The sequence below is a fragment of the Erpetoichthys calabaricus genome, chromosome 18 (genome assembly GCF_900747795.2).
Source record: "Erpetoichthys calabaricus chromosome 18, fErpCal1.3, whole genome shotgun sequence".
Lineage (NCBI taxonomy): Eukaryota > Metazoa > Chordata > Cladistia > Polypteriformes > Polypteridae > Erpetoichthys > Erpetoichthys calabaricus.
Window position 1 is genome coordinate 58326666 of NC_041411.2, and position 20545 is coordinate 58347210.

A 20545-nucleotide genomic window follows, 5' to 3' on the forward strand; every position below is an offset into this window, starting at 1 on the left:
AAGACTAGCACTTTGCCCACCATCAATGACATAGATCTTCTTGATGCAATGAACCAGTTTTTTGCCCACTTTGACACTAAAGACAGTGGAGCTGCTCCCTACACTACTGTATCAGTAGTTGAAAACTTATTGGTCTTTCAGTGTCATCAGGTAAGATCCCCTCTTCAAAAGGTCAATTATAGTATAACCGCTGGTCTGGATGGAGTGCCTGGAAGCGCACTAAAAGCATGTGCAGCGCAGCTGGCAGGCATGTTCACCGAGATATTTAATCTCGCACTACAACAAGCAGTTGTTCCAACATGCCTCAAATATTCTACAATTGTCCCAGTGTCCAAGAAATGTGGTGAAGTGCCTGAACGACTACCGGCCTGTTGCTGTAAAACCCATAATCAGGAAGTGTTTCAAAAGACTGGTCCTTTCACATATCTGTTATTCCTCCAGGTTTGCTAATCGGTCAAACTACGCTACAGATGATGCTATCTTGATTGCACTTCATACAGCTCATACCCACTTAGAGCAACCAAACGCCTATGTGAGAATGTTATTTGTAGACTTTGGTTCTCCATTTAACACTATTACACCTCAAAAACTGACCAACTGAGCGGCTTAAGGCCTAGACATCTCTCTCTGCTCGAGTGTTAAATGTCCTCATGACTAGTCCGCAGAGTGTCAGGATTGGAAAACACATTTCATCCACGCTAATCCTGAACAAAGGTTCTCCACAGGGATGCATATTGAGCCCAATGCTCTTTACTCTTCTGACATGCGACTACACTCCCATATACCCATCAAACACAATTGTGAAGTTTGTTGATGTCACCACAGTATTTCGGACTTATCTCGGATAATGATGAGACAGCCTACAGGATGGAAGTGGCACACCTTGCTGAGTGGTGTATCAATAATAATCTCGTCCTTAATACCAGCAAGACAAAGGTAATCATTGTAGACTTCAGGAGAACTAAAGGCAAAGAACAACCTCCCCTTCATATCCATGGTGATGCAGTGGAATATGTGGAGAGTCTTAAGTTCCTAGAAGTTGTGGACCACCAGGGGGTGCACCAGCTGCCCCAACCCGACACTAACAGATGTGGGACACAAGTTCAGCACACACATTTTTTTTTTTTCTTTTGGGAAATGCCTTCTCCCGTTTCCCACCTGTACAGGACAGTCACAAAACCGTCCAACACTACACCAAACAATTTCTTTTCTTTCTCTTTCCTACTCTGTCCGCCTCCACTCCTCCTGGCAAGCTTCATTCTCTTCCACCCAACACTGGCTCCCGGAGTAGTGGATGCTGGCTCCTTTTATAAGGCTCCAGGTGTTTGTTGACCTGCCAGCTTACACAAAACCCAACAGGGCTGCACCAAACTCCAGCTCCCATTAAGCCCTGTGGGAGTCCTAAGCACCAATGCAATCCAGAGGGGCTGTCACCTAGCGCTCCAAGGGAGGTAATGCCATTAATACACTCCACCCAATAGAGACACACCCATACAGACACATTTTACCTTCAAATCTATCACACATGCAGGGAACATATTCTTGGGCAATGCATATTAACACTAATTACTGTATAATATATATTTTTTAAAGCTATACATAATTAATGCCACTTTGTATATAATAAATGAATACATGCGGCTTTCTTCATTATTTTTCTTCATTACCTATAACCTGTATAACTGTCTTATTGTAGTGTTCAACTTTTTTACTTTGCTGTACATGGAAAGTCAGTCAGTCAGTCATCATCCAACCCGCTATATACTAACACAGGGTCACTGGGGTCTGCTGGAGCTAATCCCAGCCAGCACAGGGCACAAGGCAGGAACAAATCCTGAGCACATACGCACACACACACCCACACACCAAGCACACACTAGGGACAATTTTAGGATCGCCAATGCACCTGACCTGCATGTCTATGGACTGTGGGAGAAACCCGGAGCACCCGGAGGAAACCCACGCAGACACAGGGAGAACATGCAAACTCCACGCAGGGAGGACCCGGGAAGCGAACCCAGGTCTCCATACTACGAGGCAGCAGCATTACCACCGCGCCACTGTGCTACCCCACAAGGAAAGTTGTCATCAGAATTTCATTGTACGAAAGTACATTGGAAATAAACAATAAACTGAAAGTAATGGTAGTTTAGCAACAATTTATCTGTGTATGTGATGCAGATCCACTGTCTTGTTTGTTCGAGGGTCATTAGTACTGCATACTCTGCATACATTTCATAGAATGAGCATACAGAATTCAGCAAATGCAATTAATAATTAGTACATGACTGAGGTTTATGATTTTATGGGGACATAGGTGTAAATGTTTGTTGTATTTAGACATTTACATATAGATTTAGTTTGCATTTATCCATACTAGCCAGCTGCATAATCAGGCCGCTTTTTTAATGATTTTTAAGCACAGGGAGAAAATTAACATTTGAAAAATCGGTAATGTAATAAATCACCAAGAAAAGTAACATTTCATGTGCCCACCCCCAACTCGTCACCTGAGTCGTTTTTCTCTTTGCACAGTCCACATGCACGTGTGAGTCACGTAGACTTTTCATTGTTGTTTGCGGTTTTGGCTGCTTTTCTATATATAATTAACCAAGTCACCTGACCATGGTAGTACCTTTGGGGGGATTTGGGGGGATTGGGGGGGGGGTGTACAAAGGGCAGGGACGTAATCAGTGCAAGCGTATGACCTGCTAGCCATGTTTTTGAAAGTTTGGCCCTGTGCCTTATTAATTGTCATCACAAAGGCAAATCTAACAGGTAATTGTCTTCGTGTTAAAGTAAAAGGCAAATTAACCGCGATAAACAAACTGTTTTACACGCTGCATACCAACCCGCGGCGCCGCATAATCACACCACTTTTTTAATGTTTTTTAAGCAGAGGGAAAAAAATGAACATTTGCAAAATCCGTAACGCTGCTTTCAGTAAGTACAATGCACACGCATTTAATTTGTCTGCCACTTTTTGCCAGCCGTCTTTTCTTGTTTGGGCTGCTTTTGCAGTGTTACCGCTTGAGCATATTAAATCTTGAAATCCTTCGAGTAACTAATTAACTAACTAACATCCACCCACCTAGCTTGTGTGAAAAAAATGCGCCCGTTCCTTCATCATTTATTTGCAGCCTATCAAAGACTTGCTGATCATATTTTTTAGACTCAATATACATTGGCTTTTCACTCGGCACGAGGGCGCGCATTCATTTCGGATTATTACATCCAGCTAGTCTGCTAGACTAATCTGCTACACGTTTGAAAAACCAATTTATCCCGGATGAGTTTCACCGGCATTAATGATTAGGAATCTGGTTGGAACAAAACCCTGCATCCACAGGGGTTCACCAGGACTGAGTTTGGGAAACACTGCTGAACACAGATGAAACCGACTCAGGTGAGGAGTTGGAGCGGGCAAAGTGGTTGCAGCTATTGATTATTCAGTGTTGGTTGCCTGGGTGTCTGATCTGCTCGACGGGATCATAAATAAAAGGAAAACAATGTGAAGGCAATGTCACAGGTGATCCTGTGGTATAGCGGGTCCACAGCTCCCCTTCAAAAGGCCATTTTTAAATAAATAATCATCGCACTCACAGCGTAGCGAGGGGCGTAGAAGTATGGCTGAAACGGTTTCCGGGTGGAGTCGTGCTGCGGGCATTTCTCTCCTATGCAGTGTGCGAGCGAGTGAGGAGAGAGAGAAAGCCGGTACGTTACAGTGAGCGAGAGCAGGCTCGAAGGCGATGTGTTCCTGTGGTATAGCGGGTCCATAGTTCCCCTTCAAAAGGCCATTTTTAATCAGGCGACTTGACAGTAGTGGAGTCAGGCACAGAGAAGGTCAGCTGCTGAGAGAGCGTCTCGACTGTTGCAGGGCCTGCATCGGTGAAGCAGGTGAGACGCTAATGAAAAAGAGGCACAGGGCTTATTGGTTTTTAAAGACTGCGCCCTTCATTGTGTTTTAACCTTGGTTTTAAAGGATTGCGCGGCTCTCTCTCTCGTGCTGCCTGTGTGTGTGCCTCTGTCTCTCTGTGGCGCTGCCTGTGTGTGTGCGCGGCTCTCGGGCTGCCTGTGTGTGCCTCTGTCTCTCTCTGGCGCTGTCTGTGTGTGTACGCGGCTCTCTCTCTGGCGCTGCCTGTGTGTGTGCCTCTGTCTCTCTCTGGCGCTGCCTCTGTGTGAACCAAGGTTCCACTGAGGTTGACTAATGAAAAGTCAACGTGGCTCAGAGCTGCAAGTGGACTGTGGCATAGACAAACAGAAATGACGGCATGTTTTCCGAGGCGTCGCTTCCGAGTTGGTGGGCGTGGCTCTGCAAGTTTTCGTCATATCCAATGGTCTAAGAGTTGGTGGGCGTGGCTCCTTCCTGCATGCGCCATTGGCGTCTTACTTGTCGGCGGTTTAGTGAATCCATGCCCCTTCCGGCGTGCTTTCCATGGGTGGCTACTTGTTGGCGGCTTAGTGAATTATATATATATATATATATATATATATATATATATATATATATATAGATACTCCATATAAAAGTGTTTTAAGTAGTACTAAGAATTAGATGCCTCTTGAGTTATAAGACAATGCCTATTTGAAAGGTAAACATCCGAAGACAAAGTCCAAAACAAAATACTACTGAAGGTGAAGTATAAAAATGTATGTAACAAAACACTTGCCAGAATATTACAGAAGCAGAAAGAAACACAGGTTGGAACTGACATACAATATATGGGTCTGCATGATCAGTTGACCCACATTTTATAAAATACAATGTGGAAGATGATACGGTAAAAGCAACAGCCATCATAGACCAATCACACATTTGCTGATTGTTTGTCCATCACCGTGGTTAACATTCACATGTCTTCTTTTTCGAATTTATCAAGCCATTCAACCTTTGGTACTTTTTCTAAATCAAGCTACATTGGCACAGCTGAACAGCCAAGATCTTGACCATAGGCAAACATCTCCATGATCCTGTTATATCACAGACTTTTAGTCTGATAATGTGTTGCCTTCGTGGGTTGTAACAGCTGTTTGTGTTAATCATTAAAATCAACATAAAAAGTTAAACCAATAGTTTTTTTCCTAATGTTTAAGTGTTTTGTCCCTCACTGCCTGTTCTGAGCTGGGTATGCTTTTTTGGGAGTGCAACAGGCTGCAAGAAAAAAAAGAGTCAGTTTTTCAGAAAGTGCATGTCTCAATACAAAATACAGAGGCCTTGCTGTGTCTATGTGTCTGTAATAGACTGCAACATAACTGGATCAGTGAAATCCCCCTAATTAATTTAGAAAATTATTGCAGGTACTTTTCCATGTTAGTCGCCAAAAGGGCATCTGTGTCAACGAGTACAAGTAACAGAGTACATCCCATAATGATGTTTGAGTATTGCATTCTGTGTCAGTAAGTTTACTTAAAACCATTTTCACTAGTAAAAACACAAGGGCTTGGTGCAGGCTTTAACATGGCTTAAGCCCCATTTAAAGTTCATGTGTCAGTAGTAATTGCACATGGACTCTTGTATTGGCTACCGCATGCCTCAAGACCATGTGATTCTGTGCACATCGACTGCAGATGCGCTAGACAAAAAAAAACATGGACTCATTCAAGGCACATTTGTATCAATTGATTCATTGCTACTTGCACCTATACAATCCAACACTAAAAGCACACAGACCAAACGTGCCAAATGTGCACATGCGATTCATGGTGAGAAACTGCCCGGATCCTAGGCATGATCAAAGTTTGTGTAGGCAGAAAAGGAAATAACTGCGTGATCGATATGTAAAGGGAAAGAAAAAACTTCAGGGAATTCTGTAACTGTGCAGTGTCATACACTGAACACTTGTATAAACAAAGCAAGGGCGTGCACCTTCTCCACATGATTGTGTTAGCAGCTGTATGTGCCCAAGTATAAATGAGCCTTTACTCTTCTCATACACAAATCAAAAACGTGCATATAGGCAGTCAAGGTAGCATAGTACATTACAGCAACTTTCACATGTTTTTTGCCTATTCCCAGATTCACTTGAAGAGACACAAGCAACTGTTTAAATTACCCCAATGATGATGACTTCCACTTGATGCAAGGATACCCTTGATGGCACACACTGTCTGGACTTTGGCCTTCGATGAATTCACAGGGGAGAGAAGCATGTTTTCTGTGAAGGAAAGAATTGCAGAATAAAACATGAGGGTAATTGTGGATTAAAAATAACACGGCTAAAAGAGGCCACAAGGCATGCACTCAATGCTGACAAACACCACCTCGGGCAATATATAACATGACATCCAGGCAAAACACTTGTCCCAATATAGACTTCTCACAGAAGAACATAATCTCAAAGACTTTAACGTCAAATTGTGCAGTGGAGCTGCATTCTCTTTGCTTGTTCATAAAGTTTTCCTCAATCAAAATCACTGGCCACAGTCCTACTCCATCTCCTTTTTTATCCACTCTAACTGGATGAAACTTTGCTGTACAGAAAAACTAGTCAATCACATGCAGGACACTTAGCATAACAGATCCTGACACAGAAAAGTTCTGGAGTGCCCAGGAGCAAGGAAAAATTAAAAACACACAGAAGACCAAACTCATGACAGGGCAGAGTACAGGGTAATGCATAGCTCTGACATCAGTTTGTGAGCGGAGTAGGGAGAACCGGTTCCCACTGTTTCAATTCCTTGGAATTGCTTGCCATTTTTGCAAATGATTCCCCTATCGATTCCAGTCGCCTCGAATGACGTCACTGCGCTGCGTAGCGTCATTTACCCAGCAGGAAACATGGCGCCTAAGTGGCACAAATGCTCAAAAGTTTGGTTATACTTTACGAGAAAGGATGACAACAGGGCAACTTGCAATACTTGCAAAGTAGATATTTAATCAAAGGGAGGAAACACTACGAATATGCAAAAGCATTTGCACACAAAACACGCGATAACCTTAAATGAATGTTGTGTTTTTGATCCGCTCCGGACTAGTGAATCTCAACCCAGCAGCAGCGGTAACGTTTGCAGGTCCTCTCCCGTTAATACGGCAGGTAACTAATCAACTAACATTGCATATTATGTTAGCGCGATTTGCCTTATTGCAAAACCTGCTATTACTGTGCATTGCATTTAGATGACCATGACGAGAGAGACAGACAGAGTCTGGCTGTCTCAGATGCTGGCAGTTCTCGCTGCAGTCTACCAGTAGCTTCTCCTTTCACAGAGGCGGGGAAAAGTAAAATGACACAGGCCAGGATAGACGAATGTCACCGAGCAGTGACTAAGTTTGTGGTAAAAGGCTTGCACCCATTTGCCACAGTAGATGCCCCCGATTTTCAGTAAGTGAATGTGTTTAATTGTATGCTAAGTCAGGGAATGTCAAATTTGCGTGTTCTCCTCTTACCAGATGTTTCATCCGTTTCCATTTCTGAGCTGAAACATGTGTTGAAGGCAGCCGTCACTGCAGATGGATGGGCAAGTTTTAGTCAAGATCATTACCTCACAGTAACGCTGCATTATGTCAGGAATGGCCAGGCTCAAGAAAAAGTCCTCAAAACCAAACCAGTGTACCAGGCACAGACAGGGACAGCTGTAGCAGAGGAGACTGATGAGATCTTGGAGGAGTATGGTATCAAAGACAAGGTTGTGGCAGCCACTGTTGATAATGTGGCCAACATGGATGTAGCTGTCAAAATAGTTGATGGTTGCAGAATTGCACTGTGCACAGTTCCATTGGACTTGAGTTGATTGTATTTGTTGCTGGCTGATGTAGTTTTATTTTTGAGTGCTCAGCTCATATATACTTTTAAAAAGGAGAGTGTAAATGTTACTGGACATTCTTGTGTAATTGCCACAGAATAATTTATATTATACTTTGTTATTGCTACAGAAGAATATTTATTTTATTATTATTTTACATTTACACATTTTTTTCTGGGGACCCCATGGCACCCCATCGAGGAGCCGTAGGCTGTGGATCTCTTAAGATCTCACTGTTGGGTTTGTAAGGTCATGCTACTCCTAAATTTCTATCTTGTTGAAAGATAAGATATAAAACAAAGTTCTAAGTTAATCAACCTGTGTGTTCTCCTTTTTTAAAAATAAGAATCGATAGGAGAATCGATAAAGAATCGAATTGTTAAACAGAATCGAAAATGGAATCGGAATCGTGAAAATCTTATCAATTCCCATCCCTAGAGCGGAGGCACCTCAAGTACAGTCTACAGCTTCCAGTGGTCAGGCACTTGTGACTTGAGAGACAGTGCTTTGCAGAACACTGGCAAGGCCTTTAAACTGTCAGTTAAAATGAGAATTTGCAGGTGTAAAGTCCCTGATTTAACATCCATCAGATGTGTTTATTTGTGGCCTGTGTTGCTGGACATTCTAGAGTCAACCAAGGCTTTTTTGCATTTTGTGACTTAAACATTCAATATTTGGGACAGCAGATCCGATTGCTGCTAGTCACTGGCAGGGGTAAAATGAAAGACTGTGTTTCATATGCTCTTTTCAGCATAACCAAAATATATCTGAGTAGCAGCCAGAAGCATATAAGTTGCCAAGCAGCTCTGGGGAGAGTAAAGAAGAGCTTGCTTTCTTTCTTTTCTCGCAGTCCAATCGATGTGCCACTAATCTCGGTCTCATGCCAATGATGGCTTCTAGCCAATTTGTAAGAACTTTCAGCAGCAGCAGTCGCACAGTAAAATCTGTGAACAATGGCAGGCCTGGTGTACTCTCACTACCCACTCCCCGTAAGAATTTCAATACAGGGCTCTACAGAAAGATCTTTATTTTTCTGCTTGACATTTCACTGAGGATTACAAACAGCAGCATTACAGAGCTGAAGGTGCTCGTACCCTTAAGGGATGCATCATCAAAGAAACATCCAATTAAGTCAAAGCACAGAGGTAAGCTTTAGGTCACTTTTAATCACGAAAACTAGCTGGGAAGGCATGTATTTTAAATCAAGGGATCATCTGCTTTGTAAATATACATTGCTTAATTATTTTTCACATGGGGGAAAGCTTACAAAAGTGTTAATCTTGATAAAGTCACTGCAAACAAAGAATAAGAAAAAAAAGAAATACCAAAGAACACATGTTGGGTAAACCCAACAACACAGTTCACACAGATCTACTCTTACTCTAAGCACAAGTCATCACTGTGGAGGGGCAGTAAGCAGTCCCCACAAAGATATGTATCAGGTACTTGGATGCCAAGTTCCAGAGGCTCCATTTATACTCCTACTGAAAATGAACGCCACTGTCTTCAAAAAGCCAGGATTGATTCTCAAAGACAACTTGAAAAAAAATCACAAATATAAGGCTACACTGCTATATTCACATTCAATAGGCGGCAAAGATATTGATTGATATTCAAAGCACAGCTCATCAGCAGTTCAACATTAATCAGCCTGCTAAAATGGCATAAATCAAAGCACATGCTTACATTACGAAATCTCACACCAGAGGGAATTGTAGCAAGAGAAGGGAATTAAAAGCACCACATACCTGACAATCCTTAAACCTTCAGCTTCACACCTGAAAAGCAAGAAAAACATGGAAATTAATATATCTTCACAAGCCTATACATCTACACAAGATGAGCCCAGACCCATGAGAGCTGTAATGTTAGTCACTGTTATAGAATTTTCCATAACTCTTGAGAACATAAGAAATTTGACAAAATGACAGGACACCATTCAGTTCATTAAGTCCATTTGGTTACTCAATAGCTAAGTTGTCCTAATATTTTCACCTAGTTACCATATATATTCGTGTTTAAGTTCTCTCACGGATAAGTCGGGGCTTGAATTTACTGTGTAATTGCCAGTATTTTATAAGGTCAGTCGTAGAAGTCGAATGCGGAAAACTCACGCTATTGGTCCAAGAGATTATAATATGCTAACGCCCACCTGAGAGAGTAATCACGGAGCACACTGCCTTTTTCTTCTATGTATTGTGCCTACGTGACCACACGGTAATACCCGAACTATTCCGAAGTGGCGTTTGCACTGTTTTGTGTTTTTGTATGTCACGCCCTTATACACCTTTATCGTAACAGCATCCCTTATCTAGAATGGAGTGTTTGATCAGAAGAAAATATGATGCTGGTTTTAAATTAAAAGTCATTGAAGTGGTAAAAGAAATTGGTAACTGTGCTGCTGCAACAAAGTTCAATGTGTCCGAGAAACTAGTGTGAGATTGCAGGAAGCAAGAAGATGTTTAATAAAAAAAAAAATTAAAAAAAATAAAATGAATTGTCGCATTTTTGAATTGGCGTATAATTCAGGGTCTGATTTTATGATTGATTTTCGGGTTTCAAAACCCGACTAATACGCAAGTATATACAGAACTTAACATTTTATGCATTCTCCATATCAATTAAAAGCAATGAAGCATAAGCACACACTTTCAAACCGCTAAAACAGAATCGGTGCCACAAAAGTTATAAGAGGTGGGTATCATATCTTATTTTTTAAATAGGACAATAACCACCAACTAGTAAATAGGGCAGAAAATAGATGTGCACACATACACACACACACACACAAACATGCTGAAGTCATACCAGTACACTACATACAACTAAAATGTAAAAAGCTGTAAGCTTCGTCACTGCAGTTGTCGACAATAGTACAAAAGATTTTTTTTTTTTAATTAACAGGGAACACGCACACTATTGCAAACCAATACAGTAAAAACCACAATTTTAAAAATGCAATATTTTCTAAATACTGCAATTAAAACAACATTAAAATGTAAAAAAGGGCTTAATCACATTCCTATTGGTGTAGCTTTACCACAATAATTTGATGATTGAGTTGTCTTTAGTATTCCCTGGAGCATAACTGGTCAGGGGCAAAAAGTACAATAAGTAAGTGGCATGTGTTTACTATACAATGAAATAAGGTTCTGTATTTTAGTGCATTCTTGTTGATTATGGCATTTTACAAAGGCAACATGCTGCAGTTTGGACATACATGCAGGTAAAAATTTCATTGTGCACTGCATACATGACAATTCTACTACTACTACCACCACCCTCACTTTTGACCAAACATACAGTACATGGAGCTAAGCCCAGGAGCAAACAGAACTCCCCACATATACCGTTTCCTTTCATTGGTACTGCCTTCCTGCCTGCCCTGGAATAGATACTACAGTATGCTGTCAAAAGATCTAATCTAACTTTTTCATGTGTTACTTTATGCTAATGCCATTTTCACTAAGAAAATGTTAACAATGAGGTATATTTTCACTGCTTCCTTGCTCTATGAATATTTCCATCAAGAAGTGCTAATTGTATTTTACTTACTTTTGTGGAATTGTGTCTTTTCTTATTTGTTGTACTGTGCCTAACATTTTTCCAGTGTTGTGGTCAGACATAGCCATTTTGTTCTCAGCAGTTTTGTTTCAGGCATAGTTGTAACTTACCTCACCTACTCTAAATTTAAGTAAAAGGTACTGTCTCGAAATGTGAGCGCAAAGCATTTCATAAGAAAATCAAGGAGTCATCCTGATATGAGTGATTATTGTAAACAATATCAGGTCAGCAAATTTATGAGGCAAAGAGACTTTTTTTGGATTTGGGATTGTTTACAGCAAATGGAATCCTGCCAACTACATCTTCTGTAGGAAATGCAAAGCAAGCAGCAATGCAGTCCCATAAACAGCTGTTAAACTGGAGGCTTGCTCACAAAGCCGTTTAGAGAAAAATATATTAAAATATATGGAATCCAGCATCTGCTTCACCCATCTCTTGTAAGCTTTATTTTCATAAAGTAATGATATCTTGGCGATATTCTACACATATTTACTATTCTATCAGTTCATGTATTTCCTTTTGCTTCAGTTAAGAGGAGGTATTTTTTTCTTAGCCCATTGTAAATAAGCATCCAATTAACACTAGAATTACCAAAGCCTACGAAAAAACTCGTAGATCCATCCCACCTTAAATCGCTTTGCACCTTTCCATCAGCGTCTTTTGTCCTGTAAATGTGTCGATAAGCAGCAAGCAGCCTACTATCACATCCCCCCACCCACCGCACAGTTTTCTCAGCTCAAGTCTGTTTACCTGCGTGTCAGTTGCTTAGAGTTGTATAGAGTGAGAAGTCAAGCAAAATGACACCTTTTATAAATACTATATCCTTATTTGGAACACATGCATTTCATGTTTATGTAAACACATCATTAAAACAGAAATGTTTTCATGTTTTAGTAATAATTGACAAAATGTAGACATGAAGTATATAATGTATGAAGCCTGAAGTCCAAATATCAAATAAGCACTTTTCACAAAAGGTACAAATATAACAGAACAAGTGCGCTTCTATTCAAGACTATAACTGCAGAAAAAGAACCCGTGTTAGGGTGCGACAGTGACACGCATTTGCTACAACCGCTTCGGTGCCGCAACGTTATCAGCTGATGACTGGTAATCAAAAATTCACAGGTTCGACCCCTGACCCGGTGTCCATTTTGAGAAGTGAGCTGCTCTTATTCTTACTATTTTAGAATAAACACATACATTTGATTTCAGTCTGTAGCAGCCGTTGTAAATGTATGATACTTGTAAAGGTTAGCTTTGTTTTTTTTATTCAGTTTTATTCTCCTTGTCACGTTCACGATCCCATCAGTTGATACTGTTGCGGCACCGAAGCGGTCGTAGCAAATGCGTGTCACTGTTGCACCCTAACACGGGTTCTTTTTCTGCAGTTATAGTCTTGAATAGAAGCGCACTTGTTCTGTTATATTTGTACCTTTTGTGAAAAGTGTTTATTTGATATTTGGACTTCAGGCTTCACACATTATATACTTCATGTCTACATTTTGTCAATTATTACTAAAACATGAAAAACGTTTCTGTTTTAACGATGTGTTTACATAAACATGAAATGCATGTGTTCCAAATAACGATACAGTATTTATAAAAGGTGTCATTTTGCTTGACTTCTCACTCTGTACAACTCTAAGCAACTGACACGCAGGTAAAAAGACTTGAGCTGAGAAAACTGTGCGGCGGGTGGGGGGATGTGATAGCAGGCTGCTTGCTGCTTACTGACACATTTACAGGACAAAACATGCTGATGGAGAGGTGCAAAGCAATTTAAGGTGGGACGGATCTACAAGTTTTTCCGTAGGCTCTGGTAATTCTAGTGTTAAAAGTAGGTAGAAGACAGGAAAACTACAGAAGGCATGAATATCTAAAGTGGTCCTTATTATTATCTCGGACTATACTGTCTTTTATTCCACTGGTATACTTGCTGCACCTTTTAGTGTCACTGCCCACAGCTCATTTTTCTAATGATTTGGCCTGGCCTCCTTGGCTTTCCGCCACTTAAACAGTAAATCCATGAGGCATAAGACACTAGTCAGTCTCTACACATGCTGCTTCAAATACCCTAAATTCTGCCCTTAGCTGCAAAATATCTACTTAGTTCTACTCTGGAAGCAAACACAGGCACATCGGAAAAGTTCTTCCACTTTAATGATGAAAGATACCTTATTAGACCAAAAAACCTTCATATGTACAAAGCAGAAGCCATTAGTAGTGTGGTCTTCAGAGATGATAGATTGAGAGGAGTTTACAGTATCAGTGAGTAAGAAATCTCTCCTAACTATGTTAATACTAATAGTGAAAAAGTCAAACAAAACATGAAAAATTCAGAAGCAAAACGGAGTCTAATCACATTTAACTATGTGTGTAAGATAGTATTTGGAGTCTAGTGTGAAGTTTGGTCTAACATGCTACTTGGTACTAAAATAAGAAAGATGCAGATGGACTAGAATTTGTCCCAAAGGCTTGTATTACAATGGATAGCAAAGATTGCATAACTGCAAGTACTTTGAAAAATGTTATTTATGAAGACCGATTGATTTAACCAATTATTTTTTATTATATATATTTTCACAGGACATATTGTAACCAAGAATTTTAAAAAAGAAACTGGTTTTGTAACTGAAAATCAATGAGAACGTTAAAATAAGTGTAGGTGGGAAGGTAAATAGTTCAGGATGACATGAAGCACTAACATGTTAATAAATCCTAACAACAATTTTAATTTCTATTATATGATTACTGGAGGCTAAATCCAATTTCTACAGCATCAGGCACAAGGCATGAACCAGCACAGAGAACAAGTTCATTACAGAGCTAGACCACTTTAAATCTACCCTGATTGACACAGCACCTGTTCTCAGTTGCCAGATAACCAGGCACAAGTATATGGGATAAAATTGTGATATCAGTTCTAATAAAGGACTTTGAAAAGTAACACTAACAATTAACTTATTCCCTTGCACTGTAGTTTATAGGGCAGGGCTCCATTTCACAGAAAGAAAACACATTACAAAGTTATTTGACTTCATCAATTTATAGTGGTTGTGCTTATGCAACATAAGTCCTTAACTCTGTAAAACTTTAATTCCTACTTTCTGTAAAAGTAAATATTTATAGCTTTCTAGTGATTCATAACATGCTTGTACGACTTTTTTGCCTTTGCAATATAAACCTATGGTGAATATTCAGCCAATGTGTAAACAAATGAAGAATATCCATATATGTATAAAAACTGCAAAAGTCTGTTTTTATTAAATCTGCCTATACTCTCTGTCCCTACCAACTGGAAGTGAGAGATTTAGCGTTCTTGTAATTTACTTGCTTTCAACTCATGGCTTTCTTTGTGAATCCTGTTCTCTTGAACTTCAAAAAACCTTTTCAGAGGTCAAAAAAAAAAAAGAAGAATCTTCAGTTGATAAGCACAAAGATGGCGCACACAAACAAGATACAGCTGAAGCAGTGAATCTGAAAATGCAAGTGCAGCTCACATACCATAGAACTGACAGATAAACAAATCCATGCAACACTGCTTAGCATCTCCTTTAATAAACAAGGAGCGGCATGATAACAAAGAAACATGTCACCTTTTAGTAAAATATCATCAGTAAATAGAGCTATATGCTCTGAAAAGAACATTTAAACCTTGTCATGTATGTGCTTCTGTGGTCCACTCTCTGGGCTCCTCTCAGGTATGTAATACTGTTTCAGGTTGAGAAGGAACACTGGCACCAATATTTTTCTCTCTTATTCCCACTTCAGCATGAAGAAGATGCCCGATGAGGGAAATTTACTCTGCCCCTGCTGGTCCTTGCGCTATAAATCCCAACGCTGACAGGGGAAGGCAAACCAGAGAGAGGATGGAGTTACCTGCCAAGATCTCTCTCTCTCTATCTAGCCTGACGGCAATATTTTGTAAAAACTTTGTTTCTTATAAAACAGGATTTTTTTGTGTGGGAATTAAATGGGGATGACCGGTTTGCCCTCCCAACTGTTCCAGTGGCAACTTGTCGTTCCATCATTTGACCACAACCTCTTATTAAGGAATTACATTAGCAACCATGGACGGAGAAAAAAAAAAAAAACACAATGCAAAATATGAACAGAAAATTGCCAAAAAATGAATAGCAGGTTTGGCTATTTGGTAACAAATTCCAGATACCAAGGTTTTTCCACTCTGGCCTTTAACAACACAGAAAGCAAACATGAAGAGCCCACAGCAGAAAGCATAAATTAAGGGTATAGACTGATAGTATGAGAAGACAGTACAGAAGAATCAAGGTAAGTAGAGAAACAGTGTTTAGGGAATGAAAAGGAATGGCAAAATAAAATGTAAGAGAAAAATAGTGTATATTCCATTGTAGAATGAATATGAAGACAAACAGAGCTTACCTGAGAGACCTAGTAAGAGTGTTCCAGAACAGTGCAGTAATAAATACAGCATTCAGAAGATACCGAAAATATGGTGAATATACGCTTCCAGCTAAAATTCTTATTAAGAGTGAAAAGGACTAGGAGATGAATCAAGAAAGAAGCAATTGAAATTGGGGTTTTAAGTCTAGTAAAGGCCATTACTTGGGAACTGAACTAACTAGAGTCTAAACCAAACTTAAAACAATTTCTGAACCGAAATGTGTTCTGAAGATCTAGTGAAGTTTATCTTGTTAGCATTTTACAAAGAACATGCTACAGAGCTCAGCACATCACCAACTTAAATACCAGACATGCAATGATATCACATATTGTAACATTAGCTGCCACATGGGTAGCAGTGTTGTAACCATACTCAATATTGCTGTGGCCATGAAAATCAAGAGTCAAAAGGGCAGTACCCATAAAAAAATGTTAGCTTGATAATGTCATCTTCATGATGATTAATTAAACAACAGAAAAACAAAATGTTAATGCACAAAATTGATCAAAAATAACAGACAAACAAAAAACGAAATAGTAAGAATTACAGCACTGGGTTGAAACCTTTTGGAAGAGCCTCCAGCGTCTGCCCCCGAGGATGTGATCGATCTCCTTCACCGCACCACCAGTATTGGAGTACCAAGTCCAATGATGCGGTTCTGGGTGCTGGGAACCAGGACCCAGCGATTCACAGCCCCTGACCTTTAGCAAAGTCAAGGAACATGGAGCCACTTTCAACACGGTCACCAGACCCATGAGGACCGAGACAATCCTCATTGCCAGCCCTGTCAGTGCCAGTGGCTGTATTGAAGTTACCCATGACCAGGGGAGTGTCACCTCATGGGCACCCATCAACCACTGAGCGAAGCTGCGAATAAAATGTCTCCCTCGCCAAGACGTCACTCACCACGGTCGGAGCATACACAGACAACAGACAAGGCATGCAGGGAGGGCCGTGATCTAAGTCTCATAATACGCTCATTGAAAGGAGTGACATCGGACACCATCCGAAGAAGCCAATCCGCTACAGCAACAGCTACTCCCCGAGTATGACAGCCATCAGAGTGACCAGACCAATAAAAGGTGTATCCACCTACAGAGATCTGGCCAGTCCCCGGTCTGCGCACCTCGGAGAGTGCCGCCACTGAAATGCGGAGTTTACGCAGCTTCTCCGACAGCAGAGGAAGATGATAATCTTGCCAGAGAGACAAGACATTCCATACGCTTACCCGTATGGGCTGCCTCAAATTGGGACCCGAGTGCTGCCATGCAGTGGGCGACGCCTCAGCACCACACCAGTTCCGATCCCCAACAGATGTGACCCTATTGGCTCTCCAACAGTTTCGACTCTTCCAAAGATGGGGCTCCCGAGGGCTTTCCCACATCCCCTTCATGATGCAAGCAGCCTTCTTGTGGGCAGCTGCAGCAGAGCTACTCCCACGGAGAGCAAACAGGAGTCTTTCCTCTCGTCTCGGAGCTCCAACCACCAAACCCCCATGATTTCCCGGCAAGTTGGAGGACTGCTTGCAGGGCCGGATGCAGTTTAATGTCATACCCAGTACAGAAGTGCCCAGCTTGTGAATTCTGAGCACAGACTTATTGTTGCTACTCTTAGGATCCAGCTTAGGTGTAGCAGGTTACCACCTACTAAGAAAATTAGCCAACAGGCTGCTTCTAATGAGTTTGCACACAGTTTATGTGAGGAACTTGCAGATTTGGGTGCGACTGCTGATCCCAATGTGATGTGGGAGACCTTCCGTAACAAGACCCTGGAGGTTGCTCAGAGTTGTGTTGGTGTTACCAGTTTTCCCAAAAGGAGGTGTTTCATCTCGCAGGGCACCCTGGATATCATCGAGAGTCGCCGCAGCGCATGGCTCAATGACAACTCTGGTCTGTACTGGGAACTGAGAAGGATGGCTGCGAGGGCACTGAGGGCAAATAAAGAGGTGTTTGTTAGAGGAATCTGTGAGCAAGTGACACACCATCTGTGGTCTAGCGACCCATGTCCTGCTTACAGAGGAATTAAAGCATTACGCACATCCGAATCTGTTCCTCAGAGAGACGCAGTCAGGGCGGCTGATGGAACAGCCCTTACAAATGACACTGCAGTTGTGACCCGCTGGGCTGGCTACTTTGAGCAGCTGTTCAAAACTGATTGTCCGGCTAGGACGTTAGATATCTCTGGGTCCACGGTTCTTGAGGCTGATCCTACAATTAGCTGTGAACCGCACAATCTCACTGAGGTTGCACAGGTGGTGAACCAGCTGAGGGGAGGAAAGGCTGCAGGGATCTGTGGTATCTGGGGGTGAAGTTCTCCAGGCTGGTGGTAAGGCTGTTCTCCTGGCATTGCAAGCAATCTTTGCTTCCATTTGGGAGACTGGCATCATCCCAACTGACTGGAAAACGGGACTTCTTGTCCCTATCTGGAAAGGGAATTGTGATCGCCTGGATTGCGGCAACTACAGGGGGATAACATTGTTCTCAGTGCCGGGTCCTTGCTATCGGCAGAGTTTTTGCAGCCTTTGTCGATGTTTGTAAAGCATTCGACTCCGTTGATCTAGCTGCCCTGTGGAACATCCTGAGGGTTCCCGGGATCCCCTCGAGGTTGCTGGATATCATGGCTGGCCTATAAACTGGTACTGTGAGTGCTGTGCAGAGTGGATGCAGGACCTCTGCATTTTTCCCAGTTGATTGTATGGTTCGTCGGGGGTGTGTTCTTGCTCCTACTCTGTTCAATGCTTGTATGGACTGGGTGGGGCATCTGTTGGTGAAGAAAGATTCATGGATCTTGACTTTGCCGACGATGCTGTGATCTTCGCGTATTCAATGGAGGCTCTGATCAGGGCACTTGAGAGACTGAGCGAGGAGTCTGAGTGTCTGGGCTTGCGAGCGTCCTGGATAAAAACCAAGACACAGGCCTTTAATGATCTCTTGGGCACAGCCATTAGCAGTGTGTCTGTCTGCAGAGAGAGTGTCGACCTTGTCAAGAGGTTTACTTACCTTGGCAGTGACATTCATGTCTCTGGTTACTCTTCCTATGAAGTCAGTAGACGGATTGGGAGAGCATGGGGGTCATGAGATCGCTGGAAAGGGGTGTGTGGCGCTCCCGATATCTATGCAAAAGGATGAAGGTCCAAGTCTTTAGAGTCCTGGTGCTTCCTGTCTTGCTATATGGTTGCGAGACTTGGACGCTATCCAGTGACCGGAGATGAAGACTGGACTCTTTTTGGTACTGTGTCTCTCTGGAAAATCCTTGGGTACCGTTGGTTTGACTTTGTGTCGAACGAGCGGTTGCTCATGGAGTCCTGAATGAGGCACATTACCTGCATTGTAAGGGAGTGTCAGTTACGGCACTACGGCCATGTGGCACGTTTCCCCGAGGGTGATCCAGCTCATAAGATCCACATTGTTGGGGACCCGAGTGGCTGGACCAGGCCAAGGGGTCGCCCACGTAACACCTGGCTGTGGCAGATAGAGGATCATTTCCGGAGGGTGGGACTGGACCGCGTGTCTGCCTGAGGGGCTGCAAACCGGGATCCCGAGTTGTTTTGTCGTGTAGTGGGTGAGGCAACACGCTGTACTAGTGCATGCTCCCCAACATGACTTGACTTGTTGAAACCTTCATGTAAATACTGTTTCCAACTGACAGCTGAAAGTAGGTAATTCTGAGAGGATGTTACTTGAATTCACTGATATGTAACACAACACTAACCACTCTAAAGAACACCATACAATCAGTTTAGAGAAAGATAGCATTTGGTGGATGTGTTGTATTTGAAGTGCTTACTTCTCCTCAGTAATAGTGGCATTTCATTTCTTCCAAAACTTTAATTGCATATGAATAAAATAATGCATAAAGATGTAAGATCTCAAAAACTCTGAAAACTCCTATAGGAATTCAGTACATCAAAAGTTAAATATGTAGAACTCTTGGTGTCTGGTAGGTTGGGATGAGACAAGCAAAGGTCACAGCTAGCCTAGGATGTTGGAACAATCAGCTTTTAAAATCAGGAATAGAGTTCTGAAAATAATACAACATAACAAAGGTGCCCAAGTGTCACAGAGCCAGATCTGGTGATTGGCAACTGATTAAATGTTTAGTGAGTGCAGACAGGACTGTCAGTTTCTGTACAAATGTTCAGAAAGAAGTAAGAAAGTGAAATCAGCAGCAAATCTCATACCCAGTGAAACTGGACGACCTAGAAAAAAATGGTACAGTAGCTCATGGTGTGGAGATGGATGTTCAGTCTTCGTTTATAATATGAATAAATGACATGTCAGCTAAGCAAAGTGTATCAGGGAAGCACAAAAGGAAGACAAAAGTAAAACACAACTAAGAATAGCATTTACAGGTATGCTGTGAAGTAGATATGCCATCAGCAATTTGAAAAGGCCAGCACATTAAACAACAGAGCAGCTCTGAACATTGAGCCAAGTTCAGCGACTCTGGGAAGAAATTGCTGAAGTAATAGTATTGGGAGCTCATACATTTTTAATGAATTACAGCAAGACATACACCATAAACAGACCATGAATCATGGAGTGGAGTATTTAAAAAGATATTTGTCCCAGACAAATTCTAAAACATAGGGGAACAATAGCTTACATGCAAGATCGTGTGACCAGAACACTGTGGATAAATGGAAACATCCTGAAAGTAATCTTTACATAACAGGAAAAAGAAAACTGCATTTCTACATAATGGACAGGTTGCTAGAGGGTCCCAGTTGCCTGGTAATAAAGCAATTCATTAACTTCTTCTCAGCAAGGTAATGCAGGTAATGTAGCAGCACCTCATATGGAGTCATGCTTT

General features: G+C 41.6%; 1 protein-coding gene across 2 annotated transcripts in view; it reads right to left on the minus strand.

The window, feature by feature from the left end:
- Positions 1-20545, minus strand: part of iqsec1b (IQ motif and Sec7 domain ArfGEF 1b) — a 207776-nt gene that overhangs the window by 162238 nt on the left and 24993 nt on the right. Inside the window, exons 2-3 of one of the 2 annotated variants that reach the window (XM_051921425.1) lie at positions 9492-9521; positions 6054-6155 (exon numbers count right to left, since the gene is read on the minus strand). In XM_051921425.1, coding sequence (XP_051777385.1) covers positions 6054-6155; positions 9492-9521 — 132 coding nt within the window. Of the gene's footprint in view, positions 1-6053; positions 6156-9491; positions 9522-20545 lie in introns of those variants that run through there. The other variant, XM_028825437.2, reaches the window with a different exon arrangement.